A 22203-nucleotide genomic window follows, 5' to 3' on the forward strand; every position below is an offset into this window, starting at 1 on the left:
TTCTCATTCTTTGCTCTGTATATTAAATATGGAAGAAAAGAACCATAACATTGAGAGAGTGCTATCCAGCTTTGTAAGGACATGCCATGCCATGACATGCCAGCGTCATTTCCCCCACTGTCCTATCAGTACAATACTGTTCCTAAACTAATCTCAAGACTATTCACAATAACTCCTTCATTCATGTAATGTGGCAAGTTTTCTGATCAACATTTATCTTCCTGGTTATATTCCATACAACTCCAAGAGTGCCAAAGAGTGGAGAAAGCCAGAGAACAGTTTGTTGATTCTTTGTGTCCTAAGCTGAAACCATTTTAATTGTACTCTAATTTTATTTCCCAAGGGGTCCCAGGTAAAGTACAGGTAACATACAGGTAAGAGGTGAGGGGAAAATAAATATTGTGGAAGGCAGTGTAGAACACATGGAAACAATATTTGTTTAAGATCCTTTTAGTTTGACTTAATTCCAGCCTTCACTTGCCATCATTTTATAATAGAGATAGAAGCCAAAATATCATATTCTGTCTCATATTGTTGACATTTAGTGCTTATTTTAAAATACAAACTCCTTGAGAATAAGAAGCGTATGTTTCTGTTTTTTAATATTTATTCTTTAGTTTCAATTGGACACAATATCTTTATCTTACATTTATGTGGTGCTGAGGATCGAACCCAGTGCCCCATGCATGCTAGGCGAGTGCTCCACCACTGAGCCACAACCCCAGACCCAGAAGTATGTTCTAAACATCTCAGTATTCACCTGCATTATTTTTACGAAGGTATTTAAGGAATATTTATTTAATACTGGAACAGATTCTAATATCCCAGAAAAAACTTCTTGCCAAGACCAACATTTGCCAATTCACAGCTTATCTCTTAATTTGTTTTAGTCAACTTTTTTCCTGATGTGACTAAAAGACCTCACCAGAACAATTGTAAAAGAGAAGTTTATTTAGGGGCTCTCTGTTTCAGAGCTCTCAGTCGATACTCAGCTCCATTTCTAGGGGCTCAAGGTAAGGCTGAACATCATGGTGGAAGAGTAAGTAGGTGGAGGGAAGCAGCATACTTGATGATCAGGAAGCAGAGATAGAGAGAAACTCCACTCACCAGATACAAATATATATCCCAAATGCATGCCCCAATGACCCACCTCCCCCAGCCACACCCTACCTACCTTCAGTTACCAGTTAATGCCATCATAACTCAATGATTTCTCCTCTGAACATTCTTGCAAAGTCTCACACATAAACTTCATGTTGAATAATACAAACTAAGACCAAAAAAAAGATTGACAAAACATGTTTGCAAATAAGAATTATATGCATAACAAATATATCAAAGAACACCACAATTTAGTAAGAAAAAAATGAGTAAAGATATGAATAAGCAATTCATAGAACTAAAAAACAAAATGAGAGAACAGGGCTGGGTGCTGTAACACACACATGTTATCCCAGCAGTTTGGGAGGCTGAGGCAAGAGGATCAAAAGTTCAAAGCCAAACTCAGCAACTTAGCAAGACCCTGTCTCAAAATTAAAAATAAAAGGGCTGGGGATGTCGCTCAGTGGTCAACCATCCAAGAGTTCAATCCCTGGTACCAAGAAAAAAAACGACAGGTGTGGTGTCACATGCCTGTAATTCCAGCAACCAAGGAGGCTGAAGCTGAGGCAGGAGGATCACAAATTTAAAGTTAGTCTTAGCAACTTAGCAAGATCCTATCTCAAAATAAAAAAGAAAAAGTATTGGGGATGGATGTATTTCGATGGTAAAGCACCCCTGGGTTCAATCCCCAGTGCCCAAAAATAAATCAAAATGGCCAATGAAGATACTTAAAAATGCTTAGCCTCATAAATAGTTAAGGAAATGCAAAATTAAGCACCATAGAAGCCTTTTGTCTTTTTTTATTGTCAAAGAAGAGCATTCAGTAATAGTAAATTTGTAGGGAAAACAGCCACTCTTAGACATTGATGGTAACAATAAGAATTGTGCCAGTATCTCTGCAAAACAATTTGGCATCATGATTAAAATTCAATTGGTGAATATTATGTATATAGATATTTATTATAACATATTATTGTAGAACAGTAGATTGGTTATATGTCCAAACGAGCAGTTACGGTTTCAGATGCTACAGAACAAACTACCCCATATTTAGAGTTTTGAAACAACACCATGTTATTTCTTAAAACTCTGTAAGTTGATTTGAAGTTTCTTTGCTGATTTCATTTCTGGCTTCTCTGCTGGTGCATTCAGCTAAGGGTCAGCTGGACTAGTAGATCCAAGATAACTCACTTTAATGTCAGCTGGTTGTTGGCTGGGTATCATGGTTCTCCTGTAACAGACTTCTTATCCTTCTATAGGCTAGACTAGCTTTCTTGCTAGCAGTTGTAGGAAAGCATTCTTTGAAGCTTCTTAAGGATTTGGCTCCAGAACTCAAAGATTACTTATGGATGGAAGAAGCAGTAAAGGGACATTGCAAAGAGAAATATATACTAGGATGGGAGACATTTATTATATATATATATATATATATATATATATATATCGTGTGTGTATACATATATATATATATATATATATATATATATATATATATACATATATACATATATACATACACATACACATACATACATACACCACCACAGTTAGGTGGCAGAAAGTTGTCTGGATATATGTGTGTGTACATACTCACACACACTGAAATAACTATATAACTGTTAAAAAGAATGCTTTATGTATTCACATGAAACTTTCAAGATATGATAAGTAAACAAAACAGAACCCAAGGTACAGAATATTTAACATTACCATTTGTGTGTGAAAAAATCATGTACATATGTTACCACATCCATGTATGCTTGTAATTCCTCAAAATTTATTTTAAGATTAACTACTGAGGCATGCAAAAAAGTTAGCATGCTGGCTGATGATGCAGGGCAGGGAGGCCCTGTTAGCACAATTACCTCAGATAAGGACAATTAGGGTTACGTGGGGATAGGGAGTTGTACAGAGTTATGGGTCTAGGGAGAGGTTGTAGATTCATAAAAAGGTATAGGCCCATTGGCAGTCCATGATGTACAATGATGAGTCAGATGTAGGAGAATGGTAACACAGTCATGGTTTGGATACGAGAAATTCCCTATAAGCTCCTACGTTAATACAGGATTATTCAGAAGTAAAATGATTGAATTATGAGAGCTGTAGCCTATTGGTCCATCTGTAGCCTATTGGTCCATACTGAGCGGCAATGTATGCAGGAGGGGCATGGATGGAGGAGATGGGTCACTGCAGGTATACCTTGAAAGGTTCATCTTCTCTGTGGCCCCACCCATTTCTCTCTCTCTGATTCCTAGCTGCTGTGAATGGACAAGTGCTCCTCACCATGCCCTTCTGCCATGATGTTCCACTTCACCTTGGGCCTACAGCAATGGACTTGGCCAATGACAGACTATACCTCTGGAACTGTAATTCAAAATAAACTTTCCCTCCTCTAAGTTGTTCTTGTCACAGTGATGAGAACCTAACTAACACATACACATTGAGCAAATAACAACTGGGCACATGATAAATATATTTAGGCAAAAGCCAAGTTAAGTTTCTTACTACCACAGAAAGAATTTATAAACATGAAGAGGGGCAAGGTTAGAAAGAATCTTGGGTATCACACTGGAATTGAAACTACAAAAACAAACTAATGATTTTATAATATATACACACAGGCATAGAAATAATTAAGTACATATACAACTTATTTATATATATACATATGTATACAAACTATACACTTGTATCCTAATTTTATTCATGAAGAACACTTGATAGCAACGACTCCCCAATAGCAATGAGCACACTACGCCCCAAATCTTTGCTTTAAATATGACCCTTTACAAAAACAAAAGTCAAAAACAAGGCTCCTTGAAGAAATGGCTGCTTCTAGGACCAGAACAAGCAAAGCACAAGATGAACCAGGAACAACTTGTTCTACCAGAAAGTACTAAGAAAATGCACAATGAATAAGATAGGAGCATGATAAATAAGCATGGAAGCCAGTTTGATGGGGGCTCCCCCTGGCTAAATAGGGGACAAATTAAATAGCAAAGTAAATAATAATGGTAACAAATCACAACACATTGAATAAAGTCAAAATTCATGAGTCTTTTTATGCATTTAATTAATAGAAAAGAAAAGTGCCTTATAATATCAACAGTACATATAGAAGAAATAATGGAGATAAATAATGGCAATCATCATAAAAGTGGTTAATTCGTATGGGAATCATCAATAACACTAAGGCTAATGAGAAGAGGTTTGATTAAGATACTGGCACAGTGATGGACAATATCTCTACAAATACTTATCAATTACAAAGGGAAACAAATATTATCTTGTTAACATCACTACTAGTGACATGGTTTGACACTGTATGCCTCTGGATGCAATGCATCAAGAAGGGCACAGCACAATTTGTATGGTATTTCTAACCAGGAAAGCATCATCTGATTGGGGTCATGAGGAAACATTACACAGATCTAGAATAAAGATCATTCTACAGAATGCAGGCCCTGTGTTTTATAAAATGGCCAAAGACATGAAAGACCAGGGAAAATTGAGGCTCAAGAAATTTAAAGAGTTATGACAACTAAATAGAAAATGTCTTTCTGTTGAGTTGTATTTTGGTTATACAACATAGTGCCTTGTTTTTAAGAAGTATATGCTGGCCTGCTTAAGGTTGATAAGATACACATTTGCAACATGCTCCAAAGGTTTTGGGAAAGACTGATAATCCGGGCACATATGCATGTATTATGGAGACAGGGCAGGCAATGGAAGAAATGCAGCAAAATATTAACAATGGAAGAAATTGGGTGAAGAGATTCTTTGCAGCAGTTCTTTATACTATATACCATTTAAAATTTGAAATTATTTCAAACTGATGTTTTAAAAATCTGAAATAAAAATGTGATATAGAAAATTCGATGGTTCAGCAAATATGAATCAGTCATTGTCTGAAGCCAGGAAACAGAATGAAAGTTTTGGCTTAATATGCTTATTTACATGCCTTCTTTTACCATATTTGATGCATTAAAAAAGAAGACAATGTTTTTATGCCTACTTGGAGAACTAAGAGCATCTCAATGTTTTAAATGAATATTTTCTTCCTGAATTTTAAATGGGCATTTTACAGCTAAATGAGGAAGAGAATCCTGATTTGTTCATCAGTGTAGCCTCAGTCAGCAACTAACAAATTTATGACATGCTCATAATTCCTTGAATAGGAAGTCTACCACAAATATTATTCCAAACAGCAAAATACAGTGACTTAAAAATATCAAGGATTTTGGTACACTGAAAAGGCGAGACTATTTAAATCAAGTTAAAATTACACACACAACACACACACACACACACACACACACGTCAAACTAAGAATAGAAAAATATCAAGGATTTTCTTTCTTAGGAACTTGAGAAGTATTAATTATCTGCTCTATACCCCTAAAAACAGCAAACTGTTAATAGTTTTTGGTTAAAAAAATTGGAATAAGATGTTTAATATACCAATGAGACTTCTGGAGATAGTGGAAGACCATGTTAAAAAAAAAAAGAGTCTGGAAAAATTAGTAGAATTAACTGTATCAAACTGCTGATAAACACATATCCTACTGATAACAAATAAGTAAAATCATTTTCGAATTTGAAGGAATACATTGTCTTTACAGAAACCAAAACTCTCCCAGGCATTTAGATAGTTAGCCAAATTAAACTCTGAATTTTAAAAGCTGAACATATGTCACATGATTTTCCTAGAGAATAAACACATTTTAATACATTTTATAGGCTCTTGGTTCCATTGTTGAACTTGAAAAAAAATTATGCATGGCTGAAGATCTATGTTATAGTTACACATAATGAAATTAAGAAGTATGTCTTTCCAAAGGTTTAAACAATAACTGAAAATTACATTTTGATATGTAATTATCTGTTTTAGAACATAAGAGATAATAATACTTTACGAAATTACGATTTGTCAATTTGAAGCAACATTAAAAAATTAAGAACTGTTACAAATCTATTAAAACTTCTTCCCCCCAAGGAGTGTAAGTCAAATCATTTCTAGCATATTACAAGTAAAAAAACATTCAGCAATACTATAAACCAAAATCTGTATGGCTTTCAAAAGAAGATAAAATATTTTTAGGACTATTCCAAAAATAAAATAAAATAAATAAAAATTATCAGGACTGTCAAAAATTAAGCACTCAATGGGAGGCATTTATTATGTTTATTCTTATAGAAAGGATGCAAAACAACACTGTAAAAAGGTGAAGTGTCTTAAAAATCTATTAGAGAAATCTATAAAGACAGTTGGAAAAAGTCAGCATAATATATCTACACTGGTAAATCAACTAAGGAAAGGAATCTTGACATAACACAGAGCCTTGCACATGTAGAGGTGTTCAATAATGGTTTACTGAAATGAAGTGAGCGTGAAAAAAAATTTTTTTTTAATCTGGAAAAGCAAAAAAAAAAAAAGAAGGCAGTCTGAGGTTGTCTGAAAAATAAAGTAAGAGTACAAAAATCACTGTTCCCTAAGCACATCACTTTGAAAAAGAAAATACCTAAGCATTTTTAGAATGATCCATGGAAACTCCCTTCAGCTGATCTCTAATAATGACTGAGCCTACTCTCAAATTCTTTCTGGAAATATATCATGTATAAAGTCTAACTGAAATAACTATTTTAAAATTTAACTTAAACGAATGCTGTATCACCAAAGAAGGAAAAATTACCAAAAGCAGCCAGGAACCTTTTCTACTCTCCATTCAGTAAGAATCAGATGAACTTAATTCATAATTCTTCCATCTACTGTATTTATATATATGAAAATCAGCAGAACTTTTACCTACAAGTAGGTTGTAAATACACACGTTTCACTTTCACAAGTCTGAGTGTATACACACACACACACACACACACACACACACACACACACAAAATGAAAGGAAAGACAATCAACTCTCTCAAAAGTGGGCAGTGCCTTAATACAAAAGGGTAGGGCTTGGGTTGTGGCTCAGGGGTAGAGCCCTTGTCTCACAGGTGCCAGACCCTGGGTTTGATCCTCAGCACCACATAAAAGTAAATGAATAAAATAAGGATATTGTGTCCAACTACAACTAAAAAATAAGTATTAAAAAAATACAAAAGGGTGGCAAAACCTTTATCTCCCATGTCTAAGCAGCTACCTGTGGTAGTCCTTGCATAGGAGAGTCTGCATGATTTTAGAGCTCTTTGGTATTGTAAACAGAAAATCCTCAGAGACATGAAGGGAAAAACAAGTGAAATATGAAAATATGGTCCTATCTTTCCCACCCTATCCCAAGGATAAGAAGAATCAATAGACATTAGTTTATTCAAGATTTCACAAAGTTATTGCCCATCAGCTCACTATGACACCCATTTTTTTCTTATTTAAAAACTGATCATTTTTACAGAACACAAAAGCCACACCCTTAATAATACACTCATCTCTGAACAGTGCTTGGCTTCTATGACAAGTAAATGTACATTTCCAGAGAGATAGGTGAGGCTACGTCTCCTGAGCCTATTTCAAACTAAAATCTGTTAATTGTAAGTTACAGGTCAAATAGCTCCAAACCAACTGCTGAGAAGAGGTTGAGGAGAAAAACATTAAATACATCTATTTCTCTTAATGAAATAAAGTCTTTCAAGAAACCCATCACCAAAGCTACTGGACTACTAATTTAGAGAATAATAACATTTAATCTGCAAGGCACAGAGTAATATTATTCTTAAATTATTATTTTATTTCTATGTTGCTTTGAAAAGTAGTAAATTCATGAAGGCATATGAGACCTACTCTCTAATCATGGACAGCATTAAAATTATATTTTTATCTAATTTCTGGAAAGTTCTGCAGTATCAGCTTAAGAAAGCAAACCAAGGGGCTGTGGTTTTGCCTCAGTGGTAGAGCACTCACTCGCCTAGCACCAGTGAGGCACTGGGTTTGATCCTCGGCACCACACAAAAATAAAATAAAGATACTGTGTCCACCTACAATGAAAAAATAATTTTTAAAAATGCAATAAAAATTTTAAAAAAGAAAGCAATTAAATTTTAATGAGAAAAAAGGTCTAGTAAAAAAAAATCTGAAAATAAACATTAAAGTCATTCATAGTTAACTTTTTTTGACTAAGGGGAGGAAGGTAGGCACCAAGGTGTGCAACATCTGCGAGTGGTTAAGGTCGGTTCCTTGGAAATTAATACCTTATAAAATATAATCTGACATGATCTTTAAAAATCATATTTTAACCACCGTATGTCTCCATTAACAAAGAAAAAGCTTTTAATACAAGGATTTTTCACATCATGCACAAACATTCACTCTTGCAAACTAAGAACTACATGTAAATCAAAACACTTAAAATTATCTAAAGTTATCCAAAACATACTACTTGGAGCCTCAGGGTTTTGTTTTCATATTCTTTCTCAGATCTTAGTTGTAATGCAGTTTGGGAATGGGTCTTCATTTCAATATAAGACTGTTCAATAAGCGCTTGAGAGACTAATTCTCAAAACCCACCTCAGGAGATGCTTAATAACATCTACATCTCCAACTTCCTTCGACTCAAACAGCAACATACAGAAAACAGTGCACACACATAGTTAGGAAAGGAGAGGAGTAAGGGTACACAAAAGCGCCCCATTCTTTTGTTTTGGTGGCAAAAGCAGCAAAACCTAAGATTTACCGAAGCCATCCACACCTATCCCCACCCATCAGAGCCCTGCAGACCCTACCATCCATCAGCTCCTCAAGACACTAGCCAGAGCCTGAGGTTGGTAAAACTCATGGTTTTCCACGTTTCAAAGATGGACTAGGGAGGCTGTGTCTGGGGGTACTGATAGAGAGGACACAAATCCTTTGAGGACAGAGGGACAAGGCGATGCATCTAGATGGGGAAGATGGGAAGCGTCACAGAAACCAGGTGGCTTGCAAATTCGTCAGGAGGAAGAGCTCCACAAGGCAGACACAGGATGCTGCCTGTTCAGTGATGGGGACAGACGGACAGTGCTCCAGAAGGGGAGACTCACGATCCTAAGAAACACGAGAGGGCGTGAACTAGGCAGGTCTGAAGTCGGATCCCAAAATGGGTTGAGACAGCCTCAAACAAACCATACGGAGAGGCTGAGACTTACGGTTACTTCTTGGGCTCAGGGTAAGGGTTGGCTGGACTCCGCACGTCTGCAATTCTGCCTCCGCCGCGGCCGCCCCTGCCTCTCGCGCCGAGCCGGTGTCCTGAGGTACCCTCCCCGCCCCACCCACCCGGACAGGCGCCCCTTCCTCGCGCGCCTGGGTGCACCCGCTAAACGGAGGCTGCCGGGGTGCAGGGTGTGCACTGGAGGCCCGCGGAAAGCGTAGCGTGAGCCCAGGGCACCCAGTAGAGGCTCAGACTGGGCGGGCGCCCCCCATCCCTCTCTGGCCGCCGCGCCGACTCTCTCGGGGGAGGGGAAGAGGAGGCGGTGGCTCTTGCCTCCGCCTCACGGTCAAGTCCGGCTCATGCTCGAGCCTTGCGCGCGCGCGCGTGGCCCCGGCCGCCCTCCTCCCCTCCCCTGCCTCCGGCTCCGTCGCTTCCGCCGCCACCACCGCGGTCTCCGAGCCGCCCGCCACCAGTCCCAGAAAGCCTTGTAGCCCGGGCCAGCAGCGGGCAGGAACGGTAGCACCTCTGCTGCCGACCCGGAAGTTCTTCCGCCACCAACCGCGAGGCTGCGAGGGGTGTGAACCCGGAAGCGATTTTCTCACCCGGATAGCGGCAGGATGAAAAGATAGGGCCTTTGAAGGTCTGGGAGCCCATAATTTCTGGAGAAAGTGCAAGGGTGAACGGTGCTCAGGCGCGAGGAAAGGGAGGGACAATAAAAAGCGGGTGCGCAAAAGGTTCTCCGACGCCAGAGACCCGAGCTCTCGGGGTGTGGGGTGGCGAGCGCGAGAGAACGCGCCCGGTGTCTTCTGGTGGCGACCGAGGGTCCTGCTGCTACAGGAAGTGGGGCCGGGCTGCTGTGCCTGGGAGAAGGAAAGGAGGGATGAAAAAACGGTGACGGTACCCCGCCCCTACGGTGACCGTCCCACCCTGGGCGTTGAATGTAGCGGCCCCAGAGACTGTGGGCCGCCCGCACGGGTGAGACCGCTAGGTTTCCTTCGCGGAAAGGAGAAGCGAGATCCAGATTCCAGCGAAAGAAAAGAACTCGGAGACCGAATCACCTCCGTATCTAGTTTCTCCAGGCAAGGAATTTCTTTCTACGAATAGTTACTGAGAAGCCAAAGCTACCTTTGAGGTGGAAACTGCGCAAAGAAGCTTGCAGTTTTCCTTGAAGGGTGGTAGCGGAGGTGGGGGAGTGAAAGGCAGAGTGTTTGTTGTCAGGTAGGAAAACCGAGTCGGAGCTTGTCATCATAACTCACTTTCCCTTTCTTCTGTTTTTGAGGCTTTTCTTTTTCTTTCTTTGCTTTTTCTCCATCGTGCTTTTAGCTTCACCAGAAGTCTTTTTATCTAGCTGGCCTAACTAAAAAATCTCAGTTCCATTACTTTCCCACTCTCCCAGAGAGCTGTGTCTCTTTAGAGTTTGTTTGCAAGCAGTCTAACATTATTCTGCCCACGGGCACCAAATGTTTCTTCTCTATCGCCCCTTCTCCAGTCATAGTCACAACCAAAAATGCCCTTGTGTATTTTAAAATGATACCACCCCCAACACTTCATTTCTGAGGCCTCATTACTTACTATATTGTTATTTTTTGCCTAAACATTTTCTGGTATTGAGTGGGAAATATGACAAAATGCCACATGTTTCCTGTACATAGTCACTTAAACCGTCATTAAAACTCAGTCTCAACATTTCATAACATATCTAGTTATATCTTCATTATTGTTAGCTCAGTTGTTTTCTTCCTATCCATTTGTATGTGTTCTCTATCTTTTCAGGCTTTACCTTGATTATTAATATAGGAATATTATTTCCCTAAAAAAAGCCTTTGTTTACTTATTTCATGTCACAGGAAGAATGTATATTTCAAATAGTCTAGTGTGAATATTTCTGGAAAGCCAGTTTTAAGAATCTTTTGGGAATGCTAACATTAAAAAGAAAAAAAAAAAACTAAGTGATGAGCATTAACAAATAAAGCACTTGATTGATTTCTTAGCCTAGGTTGGCCAAGACAGGAATTGATTTGCTTCAAATTCATTTTGGAAAACTAAGAGTTACTTGATTTCTCTTTGTAGATACTTAATGGCAAAACTTGTTTGTGTAATTGTGCCATGTATATTATACAATGTCTTCACAATACATTGTCTTTTAGGGGGTTTTCAGTCTTTAAGGAGGTGTCCATACATCTCATTCACTTGTATAATTTATGGAAAATGAGTGTGCATTGATCTGAATCATTGTTTCAAGTCATTATTTGCAAAATATTTTATAACCTCATGACTTTTTTATGCCTAAAAGACAGATTCTTAACTGTCATTAAGATCTATGAAAATATGTATCTTCATTTTGAATTTTTTTTTACCTTTAACAGAAGGAATTTATAGGAAAATCTTAAATTATAAGCTAATATTTTGAATAGTTCCGTGATAAAGATACAATCAAAGTTATCTCTGGTTTGCCTTTTAGGTACTATCAAGTCGAAGATACACAAGTAAACATTTTTTAATTGTTTCCAAAGTGATTATTGGAAATAAAAGATTTTCAAGTTGGGATATAATACTCTAATTTTTACTTTGCCACCAATTGTGTCATTTAATCTTTAAGGAATTTTTGTTTGTTTTGTAAAGCAATGGGAAATCCAGAAAACATAGAAGATGCATATGTTGCTGTTATTCGGCCAAAGAATACTGCCAGTCTCAATTCTCGAGAATACAGAGCTAAGTCATATGAAGTGAGAAAATTTAATGACATTTGATTTTCTGCACTGAATGTCATTCTATACTATCATTAACATATAAAACCTTATAATATGTTTTATTTATTTATTATATATTTTAAACCTTATTGATAAGCTGGTTATTCTAGATCTCTATCCATCATGTCTTTCTGCTGCATGTCTTTTGAGCATTTAAATATTTGATTTATGTGTGTAGGTTATTGTATAGTAAAAGTTATTCCTTTGAGCTTTTCTTACAATTTATATACTTAGATTTAGTACAGTTTGTAGAATGGTTCTCAAAAATGAAAAAACTACAAAATTCAACTCACTCAAAATGTTTGTGTAAACATTGTTCTCGTTTTCCCAGTTTATTTTTAACTATTTAATGTATATTTTTCCCTTAAGTTCTAGGCAATCAAGTGACTTCTCTGTGGTCTTGAATTGTATTACATACATTGGTAAACTTGTAATTCAGGCAAAAATATATCTAACTGAATTGTTATCTTTTCTATACAACACATGCCTAGCACTATGAATTACTTTTAATCTAACCTAATTCCTCTAGTATTTTACTTAAATTGCTCTTTTCAGGTTTTCTGAAACCTGTTAAAGGGTACTGCAGGGGTTTTCTGTAGACTGTTGCTCCAGCAATGCGTTTGCTTATTCCTTCTCAATCGTGGCTACACTGATGAATTACCTGGAAATTTTTTGAAACTGTTAGTATTAGAACTCCAGTTCCTAGACATTCTGATTTAATAGGTCTGAGATTAGGGATGGGTGTTGATATTATTATTCTAAAGCTATTCTACTTTATTACTAGACATATTACTAGAGCTGAGAACGGCTGTTAGCGTATTACAGTATTTTAGGTAAGGCACATTTTATTTTAAACTTTCTCTTACTGATATTTTTCTCATTTAAGATTCTATTGCATGAAGTTCCCATTGAAGGACAGAAAAAAAAGAGAAAGAAAGTTTTGTTGGAAACTAAACTTCAAGGCAACAGTGAAATTACACAAGGCATATTGGATTATGTCGTAGAAACCACCAAGCCAATTTCTCCAGCAAACCAGGGTATCAGAGGTAGGAAACTTTTCTTTATTTTTCTTAACTCAGTTTTCTTTAAATACTTGTAAAAATAAGATATATTTTAAAATATACAAAAATCAAAGTTTGTTTTTTTTACATTTGAAAAACTTACAAAACAAAAAGTTTTTTTATTAATTATATCAAGCCTTTTAAGAAGTAATTCAACTATAATTTTTCTCAAAACTTGAAAAGCATTTAAAGAAATCACAATGTTAATGATTTGGTCAGTAGAGAAAGGAAATGAAGTAGTGATTTAAAAACTATGGGCAGGGAATAAAAGAGAATTAAACAATGACATTTGTAGGTAAAAGGATGGTGTTGGAGAAGATAATGCTAAATAAAGTTAGCCAATCCCCAAAAAACAAATGCTGAATGTTTTCTCTGATATAAGGAGGCTGACTCATAGTGGGTAGGGAGGGGGAGCATGGGAGGAATAGATGAATTCTAGATGGGGAAGAGAGGTGGGAAGGAAAGGGAGGGGAAGGAGATTAGCAAGGATGGTGGAATGAGATGGACATCATTATTCAAAGTACATGTATGAAGACACGAATTGGGTATCAACATTTTTTATATACAAACAGATATATGAAAAATTGTGGTATATATATGTGTAATAAGAACTGTAATGCATTCTGTTGTCATTTTTTTTAATCAATTAAAAATTAAAAAACTATGGGCTAGGGTTGTGGCTCAGCGGTAGAATGCTTTGCCTTGCACATGCAAGGCACTGGGTTCAATCCTCAGCACCAAATAAAAATAAATAAATAAAATAGAGGTATTGTGTCCAATGACAACTAAAAAAATAAATATTTAAAAATAAAAACTATAATCAATTACAAATTACATTTGCTGAAAGTTTAGTTTTCTAGGTAAGTATCATTGAACTACTGTTTTTATGTTTCTACTCCAGTACAAAAGAAATTATAAACCTCTATCTTATAACTAAGTAAAAGTTAACATTCATGGATTATGGGAAATCCTGGAAGTTACCAGATAGCAGGGATTTTCTTTCCATTTGGCCATAGAAATAAGTCCCTTTTCTAAGAGTGAAACTAATGTGTAGACATACTAACCTTGAAAGATTGAGACACCTTTTAAAATATTAAATAATGTATAGACATAGGCACCATTTAAAATATTAAATAATGTATAGACAGTAAAAGTGATTAAAAATTGATGATCCAATTTCTCAGGGTATATCCTTTTAACAAGCAAAAGTGGTCAGAAATTACAGAAACTATAAACTATGCCTAAGATTCAGGCATCATAATTAAAAAGATAATGCTTGCTTCAATCAAAAAGAAGTTGAAACCAATTGTTAGTGAGATAAAGAGTACCTCTCTGTGTCTGCTTTTGGTTTTTAAAGTTTATTCAGTTTTTTGTCATTGTTCCCCTGTAGAAATTAGGTGTCTGATTCACCTGTTTTAGTAAAGATTATTTGTTGCAGACATATAGCCAGGTCTTATGATTTGTTAGTTTTTTTCCAATTTGTTTTCTAGACATAATCTAGCTGAGCTATACAGCTGTGTTATGACTTTCTGAGGTACCATTCACTTTATTGTATGATTCGAATAGGTTACTTCCACAGAAGAGCTTTAAGGGTTTTTGTGAGTTGAGACTCTGTTATAACTCAAGATTGTAAGAAGTTCCTCCATAACTTTGCAGATCTTTGATATATATTCTGAATCTCACAAAAAGAATCCTTTTTCCCTGATTATTGATTTTTTTTAATAAAATGATCTAGAAACCATTTTTACCCTAGGGGGAAAGAAGCAGGATGAGGGGAAAGAGGAACATCCTTTTGGGATCAAAGTGTGTGAAAGACTGTGGATATCACAAATTTGCCAGTCTTTTTTACCTTAGTCTTTTGACTTCTCTGTCAAATTTTCATCTTCCACGATTGCCAAATTATTATAGTTATCAAGATTTATGGGGCTGGGGATGTGGCTCAAGCGGTAGCGCGCTCGCCTGGCATGCGTGCGGCCCGGGTTCGATCCTCAGCACCACATACCAACAAAGATGTTGTGTCCGCCGAGAACTAAAAAATAATAAATATTAAAAAATTCTCTCTCTCTCTCTCTCTCTCTCTCTCTCTTTAAAAAAAAAAGATTTATCCTGAGACTGAATCCATGAGACAGAAATCTGCTTAGTCTGTGAGGTATTTGAGCTGAAATAGATAAGTAATAATTTGCTGTGCATAAGCCAAGCTTTGCTACTAGGTTCATTCACCCAAAAGGGGGATGGGAGAGGTGTCAGTATTAACAAAAATTCCCCTGACCCAGAGTACTAGGCAGTTTCCCTTAGGAAGAATTATAAATGAAGCATGCCTAGTAAAATTTTACCCATTTAGACAATAAAATATACTAATATATTTTCAGGCAGCTTTTAATGAACACAAATAGAGGAATTTACTATTAATCTCCTTTTCAATTGAGCTTTTGTAAATGTCTAAGGGTTTGGGGGGGTCTCTGTTTTGTTTTGTGTTAGTTTGGGTTTTTATTTGTTTTTGGTGTTGGAGATGAAACTCAGGAACTCACACATGCTAATAAGCAGGTGCTATGTCCCAATGATTCATTGTATAAGTGTCACATGGAAATCACAAACAACTATAGTAGCAGTAGGTATGCTTTGCATTTTGTGTAGTACTCTATATGCTTTGCTACCACATTTATTCCTGAAATTCTTTAATTGGTCCTGTGAGTTGGTATGTGGACATTTTCACAACTGTAATTGGAAATGCAGATATAGGTTGTCACCCATAAAGAGCATGTTGCTGTTAATTGAGGAATTAGAACTAAACCCTCACATCTCATTTTGAAGTCAGTGCCTTTTTTTCCTTCCACAACAGATCTCATAGTTACAGATATGATTTGTAAAATAGGCAGTTCAACAGTAAATCTGAACCAGATCTGGGAAAGCAGCAAAGCAGGAAGGATCGAGTAAATAGGAGACCTCAAGACAGACAAAAGAGGGGCTGGGGCTATAGCTCAGTGGTAGATCACTTGCCTCTACACGTGTGAGGCACTGAGTTCAATCCTCAGCACCACATAAAAATAAATAAATAAAGATATTATGTTCTTCTACTACTAAAAAAATATTTTTAAAAAGACAAAACAAGGGGCTGGGGATATGGCTCAAGCGGTAGCGCGCCTGCCTGGCATGCATGCGGCCCGGGTTCGATCCTCAGCACCACATACCAACAAAGATGTTGTGTCTGCCGAGAACTAAAAAATAAATATTAAAAATTCTCTCTCTCTCTCTCTCTCTCTCTCTCTCTCTCTCTCTCTCTCTCTCTCTCCCCTCTATCACTCTCTCTTAAAAAAAAAGACAAAACAAATAGTGCCTCGACATTTATTAGAATGTTATTCTATATCTAACATTTATACTTTGAACAAGTGTCCATTTTGTAAAATAATTTTGGGGACTATAATAGAAAAGGCCTTAAGAACTAGAAATAATGGGGCTAGGGTTGTAGCTCAGCGGTAGAACGCTTGCCTAGCATGTGCAAGGCTTTGGGTTCGAACCTCAGCATCACATAAAAAATAAATTAATTAATTAAAGGTATTGTGTCCAACTACACCTAAAAAATAAATATTAAAAAAACTAGAAATACTAACTGATATTTTATGAATACATGAAATTATTTATCTGTTTAACTACTTATCCACAGAGTAATCCTATTGCTAGCTATTGTATTTCTTGAGGGGAGAAGATCGGAAATTGATAAATTTGATGAATATCATAGCAAAGGAACCTAGACAATGAGGGGTTTTAGAGTATAAGATTAGTAGTTTATTAGTGATGGCCTACTTAATGCCAAATTAAGGTAAACAGACTCAAGAATTGTGATTACGACTCAAAACATTAGTTTGTAGCCCAATCAGATTCTAATAAAAGTTAATATTGAGGATGGAAGATGAGTATTTAAATAACAAAGAGCTACCATTTAAGATTTTGTAACTTTCATATACTACTCTGCCTCAGTGAACCCAGACTGTAATAAAATTACCACCTTTATCAGAGCTGAGTGAGGAAGTATGTTTGTTGACCTTACAGGATGCCTTGCTGTTGGACCTGCTTTCTCAGTCCTTAGCAGAACAGTTTTCCTTGCTATACATAGGAAACTTCTCTTCTAGTAAGTGAAACTATGACCTTAAATGTACTAGCTTACTACAGGATGATCCTGTATAATCAGAATTATTATTTTTATTAGTATATGTAATAAAACTGATTTTTAAGCATATTTCAGTTCCTCTTATGTTGTCTTAAATTTTTTTTCTTTTCTTTTTAAACTTATTTTTTTATTTGCAGTACATGGGATCAAACACAGATATTATGTTCTTGATCAAACACAGATATTATGCCTTGCCTAAACTAAGACAAGTGCTCTACTACTGAGCTATATCCGTAATTCCTAAAGATTTATTTTCTAATTTGTGAGTTAATTTATCAGACTTGAAAGTCTGTTATTTTGGGGCTAGGGATATAGCTCAATTGGTAGAGTGCTTGCTTCATATGTACAAGGCCCTGGGTTTAATCCCCAGCACCAAAAAAAAAAAAAGTCTGTTTTTTTTATCTTTGCTGCCTTTCTTAAAATGATTAGGAAAACGAGTGGTACTAATGAAGAAATTTCCTCTGGATGGAGAGAAGATGGGCAGAGAAGCATCATTATTTATTGTTCCATCAGTTGTCAAAGGTACAATCTCTCTTATATTTATTACTTTAGATGCTAAGTGAAAGTTTATTGAGGAACTTAGAAGTTTGCATTTATAGTTACTATTGGGATACTGTTATAAAATACATGTTAAGTTCATAGAAAAAATTTTGACTTGCCAAAAATGTTTCAATTTCAAATTAATGTATATCTTCTTGGCTTTGTATATTGGTTAGTATACAAGCATTATTGGCTAACCAGTGATGCTTTTATTTCAGTTTTTTAAATAGGATGGAAAAGTTAGGAGGGAAGGTATAATTGAGATTAAAAGTACTTAGGTTAAAATCAGGAATTTTTCAAATGATATACCATAGATAGAATAGAAATAGATATTTAAGTATTCTGGGAAATAAACAGATTATGATCAAAGCCTATTTTGTTATTGAGGATAAGAAATGTCAATAATAGTTCTAAAATATACTGTCCAATTGTAGTATTTGTAATATTTATATTACATAGATATAATGTATAATATGACTCACTTCGTAATGTAGATATAACCCTTTTTATGATGGCACCATTCTTTTTTTTCAGATAATACTAAATATACATATACTCCAGGATGCCCAATATTTTACTGCTTACAGGATATTATGCGAGTCTGTAGTGAATCCAGTACTCACTTTGCAACACTTACAGCAAGAATGTTAATAGCCTTGGATAAGTAAGATGTACCATTAAATATATTTTTTAATTAATCAGATACATGTTTGTACTGGAAATTAGTCCGATATAGACACTTTTAAAATAATATATGTATTAAGAAATGGTATGTTTTTCAATTATAAAATAAAAATGAAAACCACCCAAGGCAAGATTGGCTTATCTGTTTAGAGCATGTTAATTTTATTAAAAAATAACAAACACTGCCCTGACCTTGGAATTAAGATTCTTCTGTTAGAAAACTGGATTTAGTGTTTAGATATTCTTATTAATATAAGTAATTTAATCTCTCCCTTTGTCTTTCTCTAACAGTAGGACTCTTATCACGTACATCTCAGTGGTGTAAATTTTGAAGGTACTTCATTTTTTGAAAGGAGTTTTTATCATTACTATAGCATATACATTTTTAAAAATTGTTTACTTGTGTCTATTAACAAAAGTTTTATTAACAAATGAGGTACTTAGCCAACACTAATGAAGATTATAAAAATCCAAGTGTAATATTAGAAAGTACCACATATCAGAATTAATAGTCTACCGTTTCATCTTCATTTTTGAACAAGTGTTTTTACTACCTCTTTTTTTTTCTATTTTTGCCAGGTGGTTAGATGAACGTCATGCACAGTCTCACTTTATTCCAGCTTTATTCCGACCTTCTCCATTTGAGCGTATAAAAACTAATGTCATAAACCCTGCATATGCTACTGAATCAGGCCAGGCAGAAAACTCACTATATATGGGGTATAGTGCATTAGAAATAAAGAGTAAAATGTTAGCCCTAGAGAAAGCAGATACCTGTATTTATAACCCTTTGTTTGGATCAGATCTTCAATATACAAATCGGGTAAGAGTTGAATTTTGGCTTTGGTTTCAAAAGTCATTTCATGTCAAGTGTAATTTTTTTCTGAGATGTGTGTGTGTGTGTGTGTGTGTGTGTGTGTGTGTGTGTGTGTATAGTTATTTGTAAACAAACATTAAGATGATATCCATGCTGTATTTATATACATAAAGGTCAATTATTAAAAGCTCTTAAGAAGTTTTTCTTTTTGTTTTGTTTTCTACTTTCTAGGTAGATAAAGTGGTAATAAATCCATACTTTGGTCTAGGAGCTCCAGACTACTCAAAAATACAAATTCCCAAACAGGAAAAATGGCAGAGAAGCATGAGCAGTGTCACAGAAGACAAGTACTTTTTTGGTTTTACTCCATATTGTTAACCTTAAAAATATATTACAGTATTAAAATATTGTTTAAAATAATACGTGCTATAATTTTGCAACCTAGTTAATAGTTTACTTATAGCTGCTCAGTTATATGTAGCTTTAATAGGTGTGTCACATTTGCTTTGAAACAATTTCAATTTAAACAATGCTGTTTGCATTTTTTTACTTTCTTTTTAATAATTAGAGAACGACAGTGGGTAGATGATTTTCCTCTTCATCGAAGTGCCTGTGAAGGAGATTCAGAATTACTAAGCCGTCTTCTCAATGAGAGATTTTCAGTCAACCAATTAGATAGTGACCACTGGGCACCCATTCATTATGCATGCTGGTAAATGAATTACTTATTCTTTTCTTTCTAGAGAGAATAAATTCTTAGTATTAAATATTAATATATCTTATCAAAAAGACTATTATCATTCCAGACACTTTTTTCCACTATGGTTGCCTTCTGAGCTTTCTGTTTTGATCTTGTGATTACTGTGTATGTGCTACTGTTCAGAATTGCAAGGTCTGACCCATGGGGAAAGTACTGCCATTGTTAATAGGGATCATCAAGTCTTACCGTAGGATAGTTAATAACTAGTAAATATCACTGCTGAACCCAAGGTCCCTTATTTACCTTGCAGTGTCTTTTGTTTTATATTGGGTTTATGTTGTATTATTTTATCCTTATTATAAAGTTTGAATGTGTTAATAACATAGGAAATTATCCTCTTCATTCTTTGGGAAATGGTGGTTATCAGAAACCTTCATTAGAATCAGAACCTTCCGTTTTATTAGATGTGGGGGTTTGAAAAGAATTGGAGTTAGCTCTTAACACTACTTGCCTGATGTAGCTCTTACTGTCCTACTCTTTTCACATAATATACTATTTCCCCTTAGCTGGGCTGAGTTTTCAATATTGGTGGCTGTAGTTAACAGAATGCCCATTGTCTCAAAAGAACATGATTATATTACAATTTTTTTCTATGAGAAAGTTATTTTTGACCTGTTGTTTAAAGTATAGTACCATACTACTTACTAACCGTTAATTGTCCACAATATCTTAGCTGTGCAATGTTAAGCAAGGAACTTCACATATATGCATCTTAGTTCATTTATCTGTATGTAAAATACAATAACTAGACCATTTCTAGAGTTCATTCCAATTCAGAATTCTTTTGATTTCTCTAATTCTAATATTTGTGATCAAGTGTCTAAATTTAGTTGCTTTTAAAGTATTTTTTTTCTGTTTTCTTAAAAATAAGCTCTTTTATTTGGTAAACTTGCTCTTATGTTTTCAGTTTGGGAAATTTTTATATTTATATTTAGGGTTACCCTAAATCATGCTTAGGTTATCTACTAGTTGTTGCCTCAGATTACTGATAAATACTGATGATGTAAATAATACTAAAAGAAATTGCATGCTTTACCTGTAGATAAACAAAAAAGGTATAGCATATAGATCAAACCCCAAACAACTACACTGTGGGATTGGGAAAGGCCAAGGCAGTGAATTGTAGTTTATGGCAGGAGATTTTTTTTCTTCTCTAATAAAAAAATGGTAGTATTTTCTACTACATGTTATATAAAAGCACTAGTCTAGCATTTAACATATTTTGGAAGGTATTTAAGTTTCAATCGCATCTGTTATTCCTAAAAGTATGACCATTGCCAAGTTACTTAACCACTTTAAGGGTTTGTTTCCTTATGTATAAGATGGACTTCAAAATGATACTTTTCCTAAGATTAAAAAAGAAAATACAGGGCTGAGGTGTAACTCAGTGGTAGAGCACTTGCCTAGCATACTGATGTTCAGTCATTAGCACTATATCAAAAAAGAAAAATGAAGAAAGGGTTCTTTGAGGACACATAATAAGCACTTAATAAAGTTGGCTTTTATTAAATATTGTTGTAGTTGAGGTGATAGCTCAATAGCAGAGTATATGCTTATTAGCATGCATGTATGCGTGAGACCCTGGGTTCAATCTGCAGCACCCCCCCCAAGAAGAAAAAAATGTTAAAATGTAAAGATGTTGGTGTCTCATTCTAAAACTTATTAAGCTATAGTATTTTAATTTCAGCTTCTTGTTAATAGAGTACACCAAGGAAAATTTGATAAAATTAATTTTCCTAGAAGTACCGATCACCAGACATAGTATGGGTCACCTTTCAATACTTTTAATCAGATGCATCATTTGATTGGTATGAATTTGAATAAAGAATGGTTTATTTAATTAAGAATTTAAATTAATTTATTTTGGAATATACTCTTATTCAGTACAATGATCTAGGAGGGGACACTGAACTATCACAGCCTAAACTCTGGGGCTTGTCCAGTCTTTATAAGGTTAAACAATGTTTTACTCCTCTTGATCTGTTTTCTCATCTTTAAAATGAGGGTATTTGCCAAGTGTGGTGGCACAGGCTTTTAATCCGAGCAGCTCAGGAGTTCTGAGGTAGGAGGATCACAAGATCCTGGCCAGCCTCAGCAACTTAGTCAGGCCCTATGCAACTTAGTGAGACCATGTCTCAAAATAAAAAGGGCTGGGGATATGGTTCAGTGGTTAAGAACCCCTAGGTTCAATCCCTGGTACCAAAAA

General features: G+C 35.6%; 1 protein-coding gene across 1 annotated transcript in view; it reads left to right on the forward strand.

The window, feature by feature from the left end:
• Nucleotides 1-10231: 10231 nt before the first annotated feature.
• Nucleotides 10232-22203, forward strand: part of LOC308633207 (krev interaction trapped protein 1-like) — a gene marked incomplete at its 3' end in the record, with an annotated part of 43431 nt that continues 31459 nt past the window's right edge. Inside the window, exons 1-8 of the mRNA XM_081265742.1 lie at nucleotides 10232-10299; nucleotides 11843-11946; nucleotides 12857-13016; nucleotides 17626-17718; nucleotides 18271-18400; nucleotides 19000-19243; nucleotides 19469-19584; nucleotides 19806-19949. Coding sequence (XP_081121868.1) covers nucleotides 11845-11946; nucleotides 12857-13016; nucleotides 17626-17718; nucleotides 18271-18400; nucleotides 19000-19243; nucleotides 19469-19584; nucleotides 19806-19949 — 989 coding nt within the window. The 5' untranslated portion in view covers nucleotides 10232-10299; nucleotides 11843-11844. The remainder of the gene's footprint in view (nucleotides 10300-11842; nucleotides 11947-12856; nucleotides 13017-17625; nucleotides 17719-18270; nucleotides 18401-18999; nucleotides 19244-19468; nucleotides 19585-19805; nucleotides 19950-22203) is intronic.

This window comes from Spermophilus citellus, assembly GCF_964194105.1.
Source record: "Spermophilus citellus genome assembly, chromosome: 14".
Classification (NCBI taxonomy): domain Eukaryota; kingdom Metazoa; phylum Chordata; class Mammalia; order Rodentia; family Sciuridae; genus Spermophilus; species Spermophilus citellus.